This window comes from Pogonomyrmex barbatus, unplaced genomic scaffold (assembly GCF_055798465.1).
Source record: "Pogonomyrmex barbatus isolate J1 unplaced genomic scaffold, ASM5579846v1 scaffold5, whole genome shotgun sequence".
NCBI lineage: Eukaryota > Metazoa > Arthropoda > Insecta > Hymenoptera > Formicidae > Pogonomyrmex > Pogonomyrmex barbatus.
In genome coordinates this window covers 5,897,805-5,914,755 of record NW_028297149.1, presented here as the reverse complement: position 1 = coordinate 5,914,755, position 16,951 = coordinate 5,897,805, and the positions used below count along the sequence as shown (strand labels likewise).

Sequence of the window (16,951 nt, the reverse complement as noted above, 5' to 3'; positions counted from 1 at the left end):
CTGGAGAGCTGGACGATCGTGAAATATGAAAAATTTATGTATGGATTGTGTAACTAAAGGATTAAAATAGCGCAATTCGAATTCGGTATGTTGCAATATGCTGCAAATTATAATGCATTGTCAATATAATTCGCGTTCAACAAATCAAAAGTTGGAAATAAAGTGGACTTGTCGACTCACCATTTTTCATTCCGATTCTCCGAAACGTAATTATAATTATATAGAAGATTTAAGCTTTATATTATAAACAATTTAATCCTGCAGATATGTGAAACAGGACATGATAAATGATTAGCAAATAAACCGTATAACCAATAAAGCGAGTGGATTGAAATCTGTGCATCGATAGACTCAATAATGACAGCACATAACATGACATCGTAATTAAAAGGACCAATATTTCAAATCAAAAAGCTGCGAAACCACATGACAGCGCGATAAAAACTATTGAAATATTCGAATACCTCTCCGAAATTTAATTATCCCCGCAAACTTTTGCGAAACTCAATTTTTCATTTTTCATTTTTAAAAATAAGGTTAATGAAAGGCTAAATAGCCGTGAAATGGATAGAACATCGTATCTCGTAAATAAAAAAATAGCTGCAGTTTGATCGGTAAATTACACTGTCAATAAAAAATTCAAGCTTCTATCATGAACTATCCTTTTGATACTTAATTCGTTCTCCAATTTCTGAATACCATTCGTTCGCGATGTGTTTTTTTGTACATTCGTTAATTGCTTCGTTCTTTTCGTCTCGAGTCAGAAAAGTCTCTAAACTAAGGAGATCGATTTCACTCGCTGTCCCGACGCAAAATCGACGTTGCGTCATCACGCGAGGCTTCCCCCCCCCCCCCGAGATTCGCAAGAGACGTCGCATCAAGGATAATTCACGCATTAGGGGGCGCGCTTATGGCGTTCTTGCGGCCTATGGGCATGCCATCACGATTTCTGGCACAATGCGCCATTCTACTATGATAGATATACAGCTGTAATGCCGCGCCGCCCTCCCCCTCCCCCTCTCACTACCCCGACCCTTCCACCCGGCGGTTCTATATTAACCCACGAGTGCCGGCTGCACAGACACGAATGTCTATATGGGCACAGCGACGTGACAATACACGGGATATGCGTGCATTAATATGTAGATGCGTGTGTATATATATGTGTGTGTGTGTGTGTGTGTGTGTGTGTGTGTGTGTGTGTGTGTGTGTGTGTGTATACACGCCGCCCGTCCGGGAGAGTTCCTACCATTCGTATGTAGATGCGTCTTGCGTCATTTTGCTTGAAAAACCGCCAAGTGCTCCGTATTACCATCCGTAGCGTTACGTCATTCTGCGGATACGCCCGTTATATCGCGGCCGGCGGTTAATTGAATGCGAGGGATTATACTTTCAAATTATTGCTAATTACGTTTTAGCGTCGTTAATATGGTTAACCCCGCGGAACGGTGTGTAAAAAGTCTTTCTTCGCGACGCGCGGATTATCGTCTATCTCTGTTTGTCCAGGATCTTTTGATCGCCGCATTTTCCGCGTCAACGTCGCGGCGTCGACGTCGAGGGAGAAAAACGTTTCTATATGATATTCCAATTTCCTCCCCCCGCGTTTCAAATATCGTATGAATAGCACTTATGATGGTTATGACAATGGCCGCTGGCCGCCACCGCTTATTGGCGGTTTTCGTTTCGATTAAATCAATTATTGCATTTCGAGAGGTGATGATTTTAATAAATAACGGAATATATATATATATATATATATATATGTGTGTGTGTGTGTGTGTGTGTGTGTGTGTGTTTTATATGTGTATGTGTGTGTGACCGTAGGCTCTCTCAGTAGTCCTAGCAAAAATACTACCGCATCATTTGCGCGTGTAATAATGCAGTATAAACACAAAATTAATTAATAAGTTTCCGCAGTTACGCGAAAGGTAAGCGTTCGCAACACACGTTACATCATTTCACGATCCAATTAAGTCGGATCGATATCGCGATTATTAATTTATTCGTCGTAGTTTGCGAAAAACCCTCTGCTCTTGATATACATGTAACTCCGCTCCGTTGTGAAATTTTAATGACGTTCAAGTAGATGCGGCGTCCCGCCGAGAGTCACGACGGCAGAAACGATGGAGAGCTTTATGTGTGAAAAAAAGAGCCGAGAGAGAGAGAGAGAGAGAGAGAGAGAGAGAGAGAGCACCACCCCTCTCTCTCTCTCTCTCTTCTCGATCCCGAGCCCCGGTGGCCTTTTAACACAAACCGGAAGTAAGGGAGGCGCTCGTGACAACACACAATCGCGACACGACGAGGGTCGTTCAACTATAAACGACCACTACAATTACGGAAACGCGCGCTAGGGCCTCTCAACTGGTTAAAGCTCTGCACAGAATAATTAAATGAATATACGCGCTACCATTTCGGATTTCCCTTTATTCCTCCATACGTTTAGTACGCGCTCGTGACCCGCAGTCGCATTCCTCTAAAAAGAGTTTCCCTGTAAACTTAATGACATAAGCTAAAAAATTAACGGATTGAGGGATGGCTCCTGAAATCCACGTTGCCATGAAAGATATAAATATAACGTTTCCGAATAATACATACGAATGTCCCTGATAATTACATGGAGATTATTACTACCTCTTTATTACCCTCTCGATTCGGTTTAATTTTTCGGCAAAAGGTAAATTCAATTTAAAAATTCCCCACGCTCCGACATAATTACAAAGGTTATATTAGCGTATCGACGACGATCGTTAATTAATTATTAATGCTAAACGTGGGTTAGTACGCGGGCTAAATTTTGTTGTCTTTGCGGCTTCCATTTGCGCGATGAAGTGCACCGACAGCGACGGGTGGCTTTAAGGTATTAGCGTCCTTCCAGACAATTCCGAACGGCGGCCGCGTTCCACGGGCTGGACGCCATACAGAAATTAAACCAATTATGCCTGTCAATTTGTGTACGCTCTGGTGGCATAATCATAGCACTCGAATCCCGTGCCACGTTGTTTGACCATTAGTGGGTATACCGGCTGTCAGAGCGCCGTTCCTATCAAAAGGACCCTCGGTATCCTACGTCGCATTTGCACTGCCACCGTTCTGTTTCGGTTTTGATGCCAAAATTAATCGGTTGATTAAATATATGCCTCCAAATTGAAATCGCGCGGAAATTAATAAATTGAGATACGTATTCTGTGAAAAAAAAAAAAAAGAAAGAAAGAAAAATGAGAAAGAGAGGAAGAAAAACGCGATATCGTAAGAATCACATTTTGCTTTTATTTGCGTCCTCATTTGCTAATTGGATTTTTAAAAATTAATATCAAAAACGCACATACAAGATCTCTCGATAAAACAAAATCTATTCGACATTCTCTTTCTTTTAAAGTCACAAAATATTTATAAAAAAAAAAAACAACGATGATAAAATATTATTTTGTCATCTACGTATAAATGTAATTTAATCAAAAATGTAAAACTTTTAATTAGCAAATTATCGTATGTGGTGAAGTTTTAGTAATTACTTTCTTCACCAGGGAGCGGAGCTCAAATTCCAGAGCTCGTATAAAAACTGATGGTTATGACTTGCAAAATTTTCTTCGTTATCAAAATCGCTTGCCGCTCCAAAATAATCGCTATCTCGGCAGATATCTTTGATGTATCTTGTAGATAATTTTCTAAAGTCATAAATTATTTTCTACATTCATATATATATATATATATATATATATATATATATATATATATCGATCTACGTTCGTTACGTATCACACCCTCCAAGTAAATCTTTGCCGGCTCGATCTCGAAGACGTATCGAGTGAAATCCGCGTCGACGTTTCTTACGTGATCGATGGCGGACAATAATACGGTTCGTCCAATTTGGCCGGGCATGGCGGCCATAAATTCGCGAACGGTCTGAACAGGGGGCCTGTCTGCCGGGGTAGATAGCCCGGCACTCCCGTGGACATCCGTTTCGCGACGCGGTGGCTGGGACGCGGGGGGGGGGACGGACCCCATTCGAGGAGCGCGCACTCGAGGCACTCCATCAGCTGCTCCTCGAGTAGGCTTTCGGCATCAAAGCGGCTCGTCCCTCAAACACGCTGGTAATGGGTCAGACTCGCTCGAGTGTCGTAGCTCTTGGAATCCCCTTGTCCTCCCGGGCTAGGGCTTTCAGACCGAGCCTTCCTTCCCAAACCAATGCCGGTCCCCCAGGTCGCTAACCACCGTACCAAACCGCCGTCAGGTTCGCCCCCCCCCCCTCCGATTGCCACGACTGCCAGTCTCTCTCTCCCTCCCCCGGGCTTTCTGAGCACACGTATTAATGCAGATTTCATTATGCACGCCGTGCCAACGCCTAGCCCGGTGATCCAGCGGCCGCTCCCCCTCCCCCCTCCCCCCCCCTCCCTCCTATCCCTCTGCGTCCCCGTGCCGCCAAGTGTTTACGCGACCAAGATACCGTCGACGCTGCTGCACAGCTTGAATTATTCGCGTCCCTTTGACGCCACGTAGCTATGCGAGGCCCTTCACCGCCGCTGATTAATCGTCCGGCTTTTTAACGCGCCGTTGCCGCTAACGACGCCACTGTTACATTTGAATGCAAATCGTGTAACGTGCTCGTGCGGCGCACGTAGCCGCACGCGGAAACTGTTAACTCTGCCTCTGTTGGACCATCAGTAAAAAATGTTTATTTCACCGCGATAGACGTGACGGGCTGAAAAATATCACTCCGTAAAGGAATATCGGAAATATGAATATATATTCTTGCTTGAACTACGTGTCGGCGTGTATTATAAATTACGAGAGCGTTGCGTCAGAAATTTCGATTTTCGCAGCCGCGAGGGACGATGATCAGCGTGGGGACTCGACATTTAATTTTGCAGCTTCGATACGCGTCCGTCGGTGTGCCACCATTGAAAACGATCTCTTTCTAAATTGGACGAGTAACTTTTGTCATCGAATACACAGGCGTCTATTGAACACTCAGCATTATATGGTACACTTGGCATAATGCATTGTGTGTATCGATGCCGAATGTAATTGTGTTTGCCCTTCCCGCCGGGAATACTGATTTAATGATCAATAAACATGTTATGCTCTCTTTATCGACTATAATGTTACACACATGCCGCGCGATTATCGTGCATTGTATTTATCTACCTAACATTCGCACCTTCATATCGTCTATACCGAAATTTGATACAGTTCTCGAGTGCCTGATGATTCTCTTTAACTCGTTAAAATCCTGCATTTACCGCAAAATACCCTTGAAGAAATTCACCCGTAATTAAACACAATTTTCCCCATTCAATGTTCCCATTTATATTTATTTATATTTTATACTTATAAAATAGATAACTTTTTTCTCATAAAATTATAAAATAATTTTTCTCATAAAATAAACAATTATTTTGTTCTTTTAAAAATATCCTTGAAGGAATTCACTCGCAATTAAACACAGTTTTCTCCATTCAAAGTTCTCTATTTATATTTTATACATATAAAATAAATAAGTTTGTTCTCTTAAAAAAATTATTTATATTTTTATTCTTATAAAATAAATAATTCTTGACAATTTTTTTTTTTTAATTTAACACAAATTCTTCCTCAAGATCGATATGGCAAGTGGAAAAGTATACGGAGATCTAGCCCTTCTTGCTGCCAAATTAATTCACATACGCTCTCGCATATTTGGCGTCCTATATAGAGGGGCGATGTAAGCTGTAGACGAAGGGGGTGGCAGACCGTGCGATGGTAGATGACTGGCTTTGATTCACGACGCCATTGAAAGCCCGTCTCTCACCGGAGACGCGGGGAGATAATGGCTGATCGTGCGTGGCGCCTTTCCCAGCTTTCTAAAATAGCAATGCGTAACCCATTTCTCCATACAACGTCCCAAGCATCGAATAGCGAATTTTATCGCGAAAAAAATAGAGAAAAAAAAATCGCTCACAATTTACACGTACGTGAGTTTACCGCAAGCCCTTTCCTTAGCGCGCGATTTGTCGGAAAAATCTATACCCCACGCGTCAAGATGGAAACGTACGTATTCGAATACCTGTGCACGTCGAAATAAAAATATACTCCTAAAACTCGAAAACAGCATATCTAAATTCCTTCGTGTCTTGAGCTAGATGATATTCAGCATTCTTCCATTCGCGTATCGCGCCTGATATCACACGCACACATCCGGAAGAATATATGAGATCGATATTCTCTGAATTTTTCCCGTAACATACGTCTTATATATATCATGCTTTTGAAGCGAATTGGAGAAAAAGGGGTTTTATTTTTAAATAAAGATAACCTTATCGATGTTATAAAACAGCGCGGGAGGTCTTAAAAATTATTCCTTCATAATATTATTTTGCCGACGATAAAAAATGTTGATGGAGTACTTCTCTTGAAAATATTATTCGACAAATGATTTATGCTGCAATTTCATAAAAATTTATTTTATTTATTATGCTTTTTTATATATAAAATGGATTATTTTTATTAGCATTGCGGCAAATTAAATTGTATAATAAAACGTTACGTTAAATAAAACTGTATCTAATTTGAATAAAATTAATAAGTAAAATATATATTAAATGTATATAATTCTAGATGTATTAGTTATTACAATATTATGGTTGAATTATATTGTCAGTTAAACATATATTAATTTCCAATATGTCGGAGAGGTAAAAACATAGTAAAACTTGCAATTATAAATTGGATAGATAAAATAATACTTTTTTTAATTTATACGAGAACCATGATAAAATTAATTACATAAATAATGTATAATATAATTATTTTAACACGATTATTTTAACACTCGATAATTATTTTAATATGCGAATAAATAAATTTGAATCACTTTTTCGAAATTGCATACTATAAATAAAAGTTTTATTACTTAGCAGCTCGTTTATTTAATAACATTTGCAATATTCGAATTAAATTATCGTCGATGCTTGTAACTCATTACCGCTATCTGAGAGGATTTGCGACTAGGAAGTTGGTTATTATTGGCATATTGAATTTTACGTATACCGAGTTTTAATAAATGAGAAATCCGTGTTGGTCGTATCATCGATTCGACATCCTACAAATGCATTTAGACTTCTTGATTATCGATTCTCGATAATTACCTCTAATACCGCGGATTCATTAATCTATCCCTTTTTAGTCATTAAGAAAAAAGGATGGAGAAGCATCCTTCGACCTGTATTTACGAGAAGTATTTACTAATCGATATTGCATTTCCGCCGATTCAACCGCGCTCGCGCGCTTTCGGAAGTTTAATTTTTTAGCAGACTCGATAATACCGCTCGCGTGGAATCCGTTCGGCAACATCCCATCGCGAATTTTTCCATCGCAAATTTTTATCTTTCAAAGAATATCGCATTTACCTTTGTATTTTACAAGCCAACGTCGCGGTTATTTTTATCGCAATTTTTTTTTTTTCACCAAACGATTTTTAGAAATTTACAAAGAAAATACAACAGTTGTCTAGGAAAATAAGTAGAACGTCTAGAGTGACACTGAGACTGAGAAAGACAAGAAAGAGAGCAACATCGTCACAATTGAGACACTTAGCGTGTGGATAATGGCGCTGATCGTTATTTTGTGGGTTTAAGAAAATTGAATCGCAAGGAAAAGAGATCGGCGGCTTCCGAGAGAAATAAACGGGTCAGAGTTAATTGGGTCGCCGTCATGTCCCGTTTATCGAATGTTTAATTTGTCTCGTTACGATGCCGGCACGTAATTAATTTCAATTAATTATATCATCACTCGCGGGTCATCCTCCGTTCTCATTTTACGGCAATGATTTTGCGTACAGTTCATTCGCGAATAAAATCACGTACGCTAATATATAGAGTTTTACGAGATAGCCGCGCCTGTATTACAGACGCGATCGCCGACTATATTGCGGTTATAATTAATTGGCAAACTGCAAATTACATGATAATTCTAATTATTTGTCGCTTTGTAAAGCGATTGCTAGGATAATGGCGTGATTAGAATTTCATGATTGTCTGTACCGCGTTTGTGGCCGCCGTAACCGAAAACCCAGTTGTAAGTATCGTTTTACCGTAGAGTAAAATAAACTATAATTAGTCACGCGTTAATAACGTGGATATATTAATTGCGATGCAAATCTGCGAAGGTCTCTCGCCTCGGCAAAAACTCAACTCTCTTTAAGAGTCGCGACTCGCGAATCTTAAAGATTTTTCTGCTCTACTAATTCTCGAGTTTCCTCGTGGAGTTCACTTAGTTCTTTATGAAAATCAATGTATTCTTGCGATGCTTTCAGTAATATTCTATCTATTATTTCTGAATAAATGCTCTTGCGAAGAAACGAGAAAGTTTCAAGAAAGTGCCAGCTTTGCGCGATAAAATTTTTAATCAGGCGAGAGCCTGGAAAATTTACTAAATCCAAAAGCGCGTGTTGTTCCTCCGAACGGGTTTGTCTCAATAGTTGATACGCTAATACCGAATTTATTTATAATTGACTTCAATATTAAATTTTTCATTATCGCAAACTGAGTAATGCCGCTGATTTCGAAATCAATTATGTATAACAATTACTTGAACCGATTCGAAATACCGATTAGCAATCAGTCGTTTCGACGTAGCGATTGCTTGAAATCCTTTCACGTATCAATTTCGGAATCAATCACTGTTTCACGCAGCTCTACCATAGGCTTTTCCAAAGGAAAAGAGAATCCATTACGAGCGATACGGATATTGAAAAGTGCATCGATTTATAATTAACATTGGAACTGAAATCTGGATCTCCGAAATAGATTTTTCCCTTCTTTCGTACGACATCCAATCGTTAAAAAATGCAGACACTTTTAAATAGGCATACATCGATTTGCGATTCAATTAACTAGCGAAAAAACTAAATCCGAAAATAATTTCTTTTTCCTTTATTAAGATACTGTAATCTCGTATCCTCACACGATTGGCGACAAGATTGGACTCACTTCCGTCAAAAAAATAGCTTTGCGAAAAATACGTAACGAGAACTGAACATCTTTGAGATCGTAACAGAAATTAAAACGTCCATATAATTTTGTTTGGCACTGAATATAAAAAAATTATATTGTTACAGAAATATTGTTTACAGAATGAAACGTGTGGTCTTTCCTGTTTAAATTAATTTGTGTTATGTTTAATTATGTAATTATTTCGTTGAAATTTTATATACACTTTTATTTAATATGATGTAGACATTAATTCAGAATTCAATTTACATAATCTATTTGTGATAGCGGAAATTTATTATATATTTTTTTTATTATTAATATGTGCTACTTACTTCAGCAGGAAAAGCATAGTTATTAATACGATGTTCGGAACCATGACTGTCGTCCATTCCGTAGTGAATATATATTTCTTCAAATTGGTAGTGATAAGCGAGTGGGCCACCCGTTATATTGACCCGTATCTTCGCCTCTCTGTCTGCTCTAAATACCAGGAATTGCCCGGTATTATGCAAGTGTCCGGAAACCTAAAAGCAAAATTGATTGAAGTTAGTTAGTATCCATAACAAACTTGGTGAACTGAATGCAATTAAATAAAGTCATTCGGACAGCGTTGTAATTGCATTAATTGATCGATACTGAAGATAGACAGACTCGTTACGTATACACAATATTTGTTCATAATAACAATAAATTTTTAAACTGCAATAGATAGAACCGAAAAAATTAAATCAAAAATAATAAAGTTCAAAAATATAAAAAGAAAAAATAGCAGGTCGTTAAACTTATAGATTATGATCGCAAACTAGATAATTAGATCCGGTATAAATTGACTCACTTTATTCGTAACTTAAATTTTTTTAAATAAATGAAAACTTACAAGGATATTAACATTAATTCGATGCTCTTTAGAAGAGACGAGATTCGCAAACAATGAGAGATTCGCATGCCTTATCGTAATGAGCTGCATAAGAGCGCGGTTGCAAAGATGTCTACAAGAAAGGGCGGCAAATCGTCGTCCGCGGGATAATTGATTAGGCATTTAATTGGATGGAATAGCAAAACCAGACACGGTGCCATGTCGCACAGGAGCTCAGCAAAGTGCAAGACGAGGCCGGGGGAAGTCCATTTTCTTGTACGTCGCCGAGAACCTGAATTATGGCGTCATCAGTTAGAAATAATGAGGTAACCTCGGGGAGAAGCCAGCCGCGGAAGACACGTCGGCAAAAGTCGTCGGAAGATAACTTATTATTTTGCAATAGATTTTTGGCCCCTCTGACCTCCTTTCCGTGCTCCGAACCTTCTTCGTGCAACGATCCTCTTTTCGCGCAATCCCTATCTATATTAATATAAAATTCTTCTGAAATGTGATTTCCTACAGGTTCGATAAAGGAAGAATTTTATAGAAATTGAAGCCAATATTTTCCACGTTCAAAATAATCTTCATCGATCTCTTAATATGATTTTTTTGAAATATTTTTTTAAAGGAACAAATTTGAACGGCATGGTAAATCAATTTAAATACGGCAGGTTATAATAATTCGTAAATGCAAAAATTCCAGGTCACACGCAGTCTTCTATAAATTTAAGCGATCCCACGTCGATCATTACTTTCACTTCAGATATCCCTCCCGAATTCATTAAGATATCGCGACGGCCCTCCTCGCGATGACAGAGAGAAATGAACGACGACGACTTTCTCCCGGCGCGTAGAGGAACGTCAATGGCGCATAACTCATTATTTCGCGATAGATTTCCACCCCTCTGATCGCCCCCAGGAATAATTCGTTCGTCCTGCTCCCCCCCCCGCCCCCCTCCTCGTCTTTTTCGTCCGCTCGAGTTCCTTTTTCTCCGGTATCAGCGTCTCCGAACTTGGATCAATGGAGGCGACTCGGCGAGAGACCGGAAGGAAGGCTCACAGCGGAACACGGTAGTTCCGCGCGATCTCGAACAGGCGCACAAAGGCCGCCCTTCTTTCGCCGAAACTCAAAGTTCGGCCGAGGGTGGATCATCTTCTATCCTTACACCCCCGTCCGCTGTGAGCCTTTCCCCTCCTGCCGGTCGTTCCGCAAAGTCGTCCGCCTCGGTCCGAACAATCGTCATTGCGCATTCTGGCCGGCTGCCGTAGAATCCACTCCCGTTTTGTTCCCACAGGAGCTGCAGAAATTCACGAACGACTGTTGGGGACTGGCGGTCGAGGGGGGCAGGGGAAGGGGGGAGAGGAGGGGGAAGTAACGTTGAGATATAAGAAGCGCGTGGCGCCAAATCTTCTTAAAGTTCACCGACTTTTCGGCGATGTCTCACGATTAATACCTACCGACGACTTCCTTTTTCATTCAGATAATGCGAACGCCGGTTGGGAGAACTCGTGAGAATAATCGAGTTTTGGCGAAAGGGCGCTGTTGGAGAACGGGAATCCTCGGTTAAGAGCGCGCCAGACGCGCGTTGTAAAGTCTGGCTCTCGCGGGGTGTTTACGAGATTGCTGAAACTCCACTAAATCCATTTTCCATATGAGCTGCAATTTCGCGATTACGTTCCAGGAATTTAGAAACTATGAAAAATAGATTTAGCCGTATAAAGCGCCAAGCTGGCGAGTCCGTGTTACGTCCGACTCGAACTTTTCTATCGCAATCGTCGTCCACGATCGGGGAGACCAACGGACGGAGACCTCGATCGGAGAATGAGGCCGCGGCTAGAAAAGAACGGATCCCGATCAAACAAACTTGCAGTTCGTTCGTACGGCAACCGGCAGCAGAATTCGAGTGAAATGGGAATCAAGGCGGTCGGGGATTAGCGGGAAACGCCAACGAAAGACCTCCAGAAGCCCTCGGTTACCGGAGCTCCAACATTGTTCGGTAATTAACACGAATCGAGCGACCACCGAAATTGGCCGGCACGCGACTCACGTATCACCCCCTCCCCCCTCCCCGTTGAATTCGGAATGCGAAAAGCTCCCTCTCGCTCGCGTGCCCCTTTTGGTTAGCCCCTGGCGCGGTCCCACTCTCTCTCTCTCTCTCTCTATTTATAGGACGGTTAACGTTGTTTCGTGAGTCGTGACAGTTTCTTACACCGTTGTACGATCGAGTTTATCGAAACGCGCCGCTTCAATTATGGCGCGCCCGCCACAGAGGCACGTCCGGGAATTGGCAATTCCGGGGCGACGTAAGAAAACGCCGCTCGTTACAGCTTCGATTATGGCGAGCCCGGGATATACACATACAATTCGCCAGTTTCGCGAGGGAATTGTTCGTGAAGAAACGTACTGTGGTATCGACGGGCCGTTAGCGGCGACTTTAGTGCGCGCCAGAGATAGAAGTAGCTCGTAAAGGCCCGATGCCGTTCCCAACCGAAATCTACTCGATCACTTGTTGCAATAAAATTACTACGACCCAGGCCAAGTAGCGTCATGTACAAAATAGCTTGATCTTACCTCACGAAATTTCCAGACTACTTTCACTCCTTCTGTAGATTCTTTTTTTTTTATTAATTCAAACTTTTACTAGAATTTTATCGCGATTGATTTAATTTGGGAAATATGAAATATGAATCAGTTAATTAAAGAAAATTAAATAATAAACTAATAATAATAAAATTAAACAGATTGATATTAAACTAATTATTAAAATGTAATATTATGTAAAATATTATATAAAATACATTATATTTTATAAAATATATGATATTGATACATGTTGGTTCAAAGAAACTTTTACTCTTCTATCTTAACAAATATCGCATCAAGTCCCATAGAAATCTAACGGATTTCAATCTCGGAACGAGCCAATAATTAAAACAAATAAAAAAACTCCTCTTTTCACCGAGATTATCAAATTGCAGCAGATGGGACAATGATGAGAAGGACCGAATAGAAATTGACCGAGGAGAATCAGGTTTTCACTGAGGGAACGTGAATTTCCAAAATTATAGTATCCGCCGTATCTGCGTTTGCAACCACACTGTGAAACGATCTATAGACGTTTTCATGGGCAAACTGGCCATACGGACGAGAGAGAGAGAGAGAGAGAGAGAGAGAGAGAGAGAGAGAGAGAGAGAGGAGGAAGGAAGATGAAACGGCTGGAGCAAGCTCCGCTGAGCCGAAGACGTACATTCGACTCCAGGAGGTGCCGGGGCGCGCGGTTCGTTCTATTGTTTAATTTAAGTGCCAAAGTTTTAACCGGGTTAAACGGCGTATAAATTCACGAGGTTCCCTCCCCGGTCTCGCACGACTTCGTCGTACCAACGGGGATCGGTCGGTCGGTCGGCGTCGGCTATGAAACGGCCCGAGACCGCGTTTAAATAGCGGGACCAGGCGGGACCAGGTGTGACGTCAGTGCGGTTTCCGTCGCACAGAGCCCAGTTTCATCTCCTCCCCCCCTCCTCCTTCCCCCGCGCACCCAACAAATCGAGAGTCTCGGGCTTGAATCGCCCTCGCGAGAAACTGAAAGATTGACGCATCCACCCCTGAAAGGAGAAAAATATATCCTGAAACGAAATATATATATATATATATACATGTGTGTGTGTGTGTGTGTGTGTGTGTGTGTGTGTGTGTATGCACGCATGCGCATATGTATATTTCACCTTAATGTCTATTTCATCTCGGGGTGTTTAATTCAATTCTTTCTCTCCAACTCCCCCTTGACTCCTGCTCGAGATGAAACTTTCAAAAACTTTGACTACGTCTCTACGTGTGTTTGCCGCCGCGTGTGATTTCTCGGCGGTTTCACGCCGCTTGTTTCAATGAAAGGCGAGGGTCGTCGCGGCGTTGACGCGGTTAACAGCGCGGCAAGAGGCAAGAGGATACTTGAGAGAACTCTCTTTAGCGCTTCCCATTGCTTCCCGTGCGCGCGCGTACACACAAGGGGAGGAAGCCGCTTGCTGGAGGGTAGGCAAACAATGAAGAGCCTCGTCCGTGGCTCGTTTCAAAGCGCGGTGGAATGCATCCGGTGACGATGTAGCTTGGCGCTCGCACAGCTCGTGAGAACGCGGCTACCGACGGCGACGGTGGAAAAGATTGACTCTACGATGAGGGTGGGTGGTGCAAAGGAGCAATGGAAACGAGATCGTAGGGTGAGGAGGAAACGTCGACGGTGAGAACGAGAACGACAGGGCAAAACGATACCTTGGGAGCGCGTTTAAACCTTTTCACGTGCATTTCCGCGGAAGACACTTTGTGGTCTCTGTCTGCGCTCGGCGAAGTCGAAGAATGCGCACTTTTCTCCCTTCCTCTTCTCCTCTCTCTCTCTCTCTCTCTCTCTCTTTCCTTTCTCCCACGAGGAAACGGGAACAGGAAGCGAAATAGATATCATATCTACAACTTCCGCGGATAGGGTGGGTGGACAAATAGCTGGTTGCGCTGAATAACGCACGGTACCAGCGAGTAAGCCAGAACGCTAGTAAAGTCACGAAGAAATAAGTGGAAACGCGTAGAATGATGTGAAACCGAAGAAGCCAGAGAAAAGAGGAAGCGGAAAAGTTCGTCAGAAGTACGTCAGAAGTACGTCGGTACGCCAATATTTATCATCGGATTCGTCCTTCGCAAATTTCACATCAATTTATAGCGTCATTTAAGGCGTCACTTAATGGAACGGCATTTAATGCATTTAGCCGCCTATATTTTACGCGACATTTATCGGAGAGCAATAGAAGGAGTAAAAAAAAAAAAAATACCGCGCGCTCCACCGTACCTCCACCTCACGTCGAGATGCAACGGAGCGCGATAAAGCAAGTCAACATTGAGAGACACCGAGCGGCACAATAATATCCCCGTCGCACGAGCGAGTTCTGGTCGCTTGCATCTGGTACAAAAGAGTTATTGTCACGATCGCGCCGTATTTATTGTATCCCTTCGCGGGGGCAATATCGTCGCACGGAGAGTTTTCGGTCAGCGTCTCGCACGGGGAGGAGAGACGGAGGGCGAAATACGGCCGGGCCGGGCCGGACTCGTATCCGTCTGCGAAACCTCGCCCTATCCAATGCCGTATATATCCGAGGGAAGGCATTGTCACGGTACTCGGAGCATTTTTCATGTTCGCTTTTCTGAGGAATAACGCCCGGAGACCGCGACCGCGGTGCCAGCGCCGCGGTGTGCATGTCCCGTGGAAAATGGGGGTAGTGGAGGGAGGGGGAGGGGGGGGGCGCATTGAACACGAGGGAGGAAAAAGGTGACCATATAACGCCTCGGTGCCACGATAGAAATATCTCAGTGGGAACTATTACGTGGTATATACAGATCGACAGAACTGACTGAGCCAAACGGTATGACGAACAAAGACGACGTGAACGCGAGTGGAAATAAATAACAAGTTGTAATGAAAGAAATTTTGCCTCGACAGAACATTGCCTTCTGAGATTAATTTGCACGTTAATTTGCAGAAAGATCCGCTGGTTTTTTTTTTTTTTTTTTTTATGTATTTTTTTCATACAAAATATGTGAAAATATGTGATTTTGTAAAAGCAACCGGAAGGAGCATTTTAAAAGGGACATACGTCAAATGTGACATGCGTTATTTTTATGTGAATAAAGGGTAATATTTTAAGCAAGTAATGTATATTTCGTTTTTTTTCCCTTCCGTCAAATCCTCACGTTTCCATCCATAATACATTCCGCAACTTTTTTTTCTCCCCTCCTCTCTCTAAAATTCGAATTATAGAGTTGTATTTCGAAAGCAAAAAGATATGAATGAGAATATAAATGGAGATGTAAATCGAGCAGCGCGCGTTACAAGTTCTTCCATTCTACATCGAAAGTTCATACTTCTTCTATATCGAAAGTTCACAGAGACTTTTCGTTCATGCATTTATAAACGGCTTTCGACCCCTCAATATATTCTTCAATGCTCATACTGCATGCATGAGTCACTTGTACATGCAGATAGGCAAAAATTCAAAATAACGAATATGGTGTTGTAAGAAATACAATATTGTGCCTACTAAAAAAAATTTTTACAAGACGATCATTTTTTTTTTTTTTAAATAACGCGCTACTTTTTCGTATTGTTTTCCGAAATGTTTAACGCTCACGCGTTAGTTTCATCTCGCTGAAAAATTATGAAAAAAATTGCTATTATCGAATCGAGGCGCAGTTTTTCGAACGGACGAGTCGAGGTATGATGAATAAATGTTTCCTTAATGGAAAATTAACGTTCTCTAAGACTCTTCGAGGCATCCTCACTGATGAAGCGGAAATCGGCGTTAAATAGGTGGCCTCGTAATTAATGGCTTTATTATCGAATCAACGAACTCGGCCAGTGAAAAATGGACAGCGGGAAAGTGGAGCAGCTCTCGCCGGTGAATTCCAAATCCATTACTATCAGCTCTGGGAATACTTTTACGGTAACCAACCTGATTTTATCCTTGCTTCTCGAAAGGTGTTTCGAATCAAATGAATCATTCCCGTTCTAATTTTAATTCACTTTCGGTAACTAATAAAATATCAGCTTAATAACGAATGATGTAAATTCTTATCGAATTTATATAACTTCGATATTAAATCAGCCATTGTACACGTCTTTTACAAAAATTAAAAAATACAATTTTTATTTTTGTATCTGTGTGTACATTATGAAAAAAAAAAATATATATATATTTCGCATAAAATAATAATTCTCTTCTATTGCGCGAAATAAGAATTTCAGTAAATATGAAATTTTAGCGTATTACAATGAAAGCTATACAATCATGTAAAATGAAAATTGCTGTTATATTTAACGTTAAATAGAATCATATATTTATTCAGTACGTGAATCGAGTTACGGTGTGTAATTATGAAATTTCATTAACGTGTACCGCATTTATTTTTCTAGCTGCAATACCATCTATACTTCATTTTATTCGAGATAATGTGCGCCGAGCTTCAAATAATTAAAATAATTATCATACAGTTACAATTTTATTCTGACTTGTTTTAATTATAAAATGCGGCTCTTTACACAATGCCGATCTTGCGACCAAAGCAATACTCGATTGCAATACACATTATATA

At 41.2% G+C, this 16,951-nt stretch overlaps 1 protein-coding gene across 2 annotated transcripts in view; it reads right to left on the bottom strand.

Annotated features, from left to right (window-relative positions):
* Nucleotides 1–16,951, bottom strand: part of CARPA (Carbonic anhydrase-related protein A) — a 144,645-nt gene that overhangs the window by 30,797 nt on the left and 96,897 nt on the right. For both annotated transcript variants that reach the window (XM_089082152.1, XM_089082153.1), the window contains exon 4: nucleotides 9,302–9,493. In XM_089082152.1, coding sequence (XP_088938278.1) covers nucleotides 9,302–9,493 — 192 coding nt within the window. The remainder of the gene's footprint in view (nucleotides 1–9,301; nucleotides 9,494–16,951) is intronic.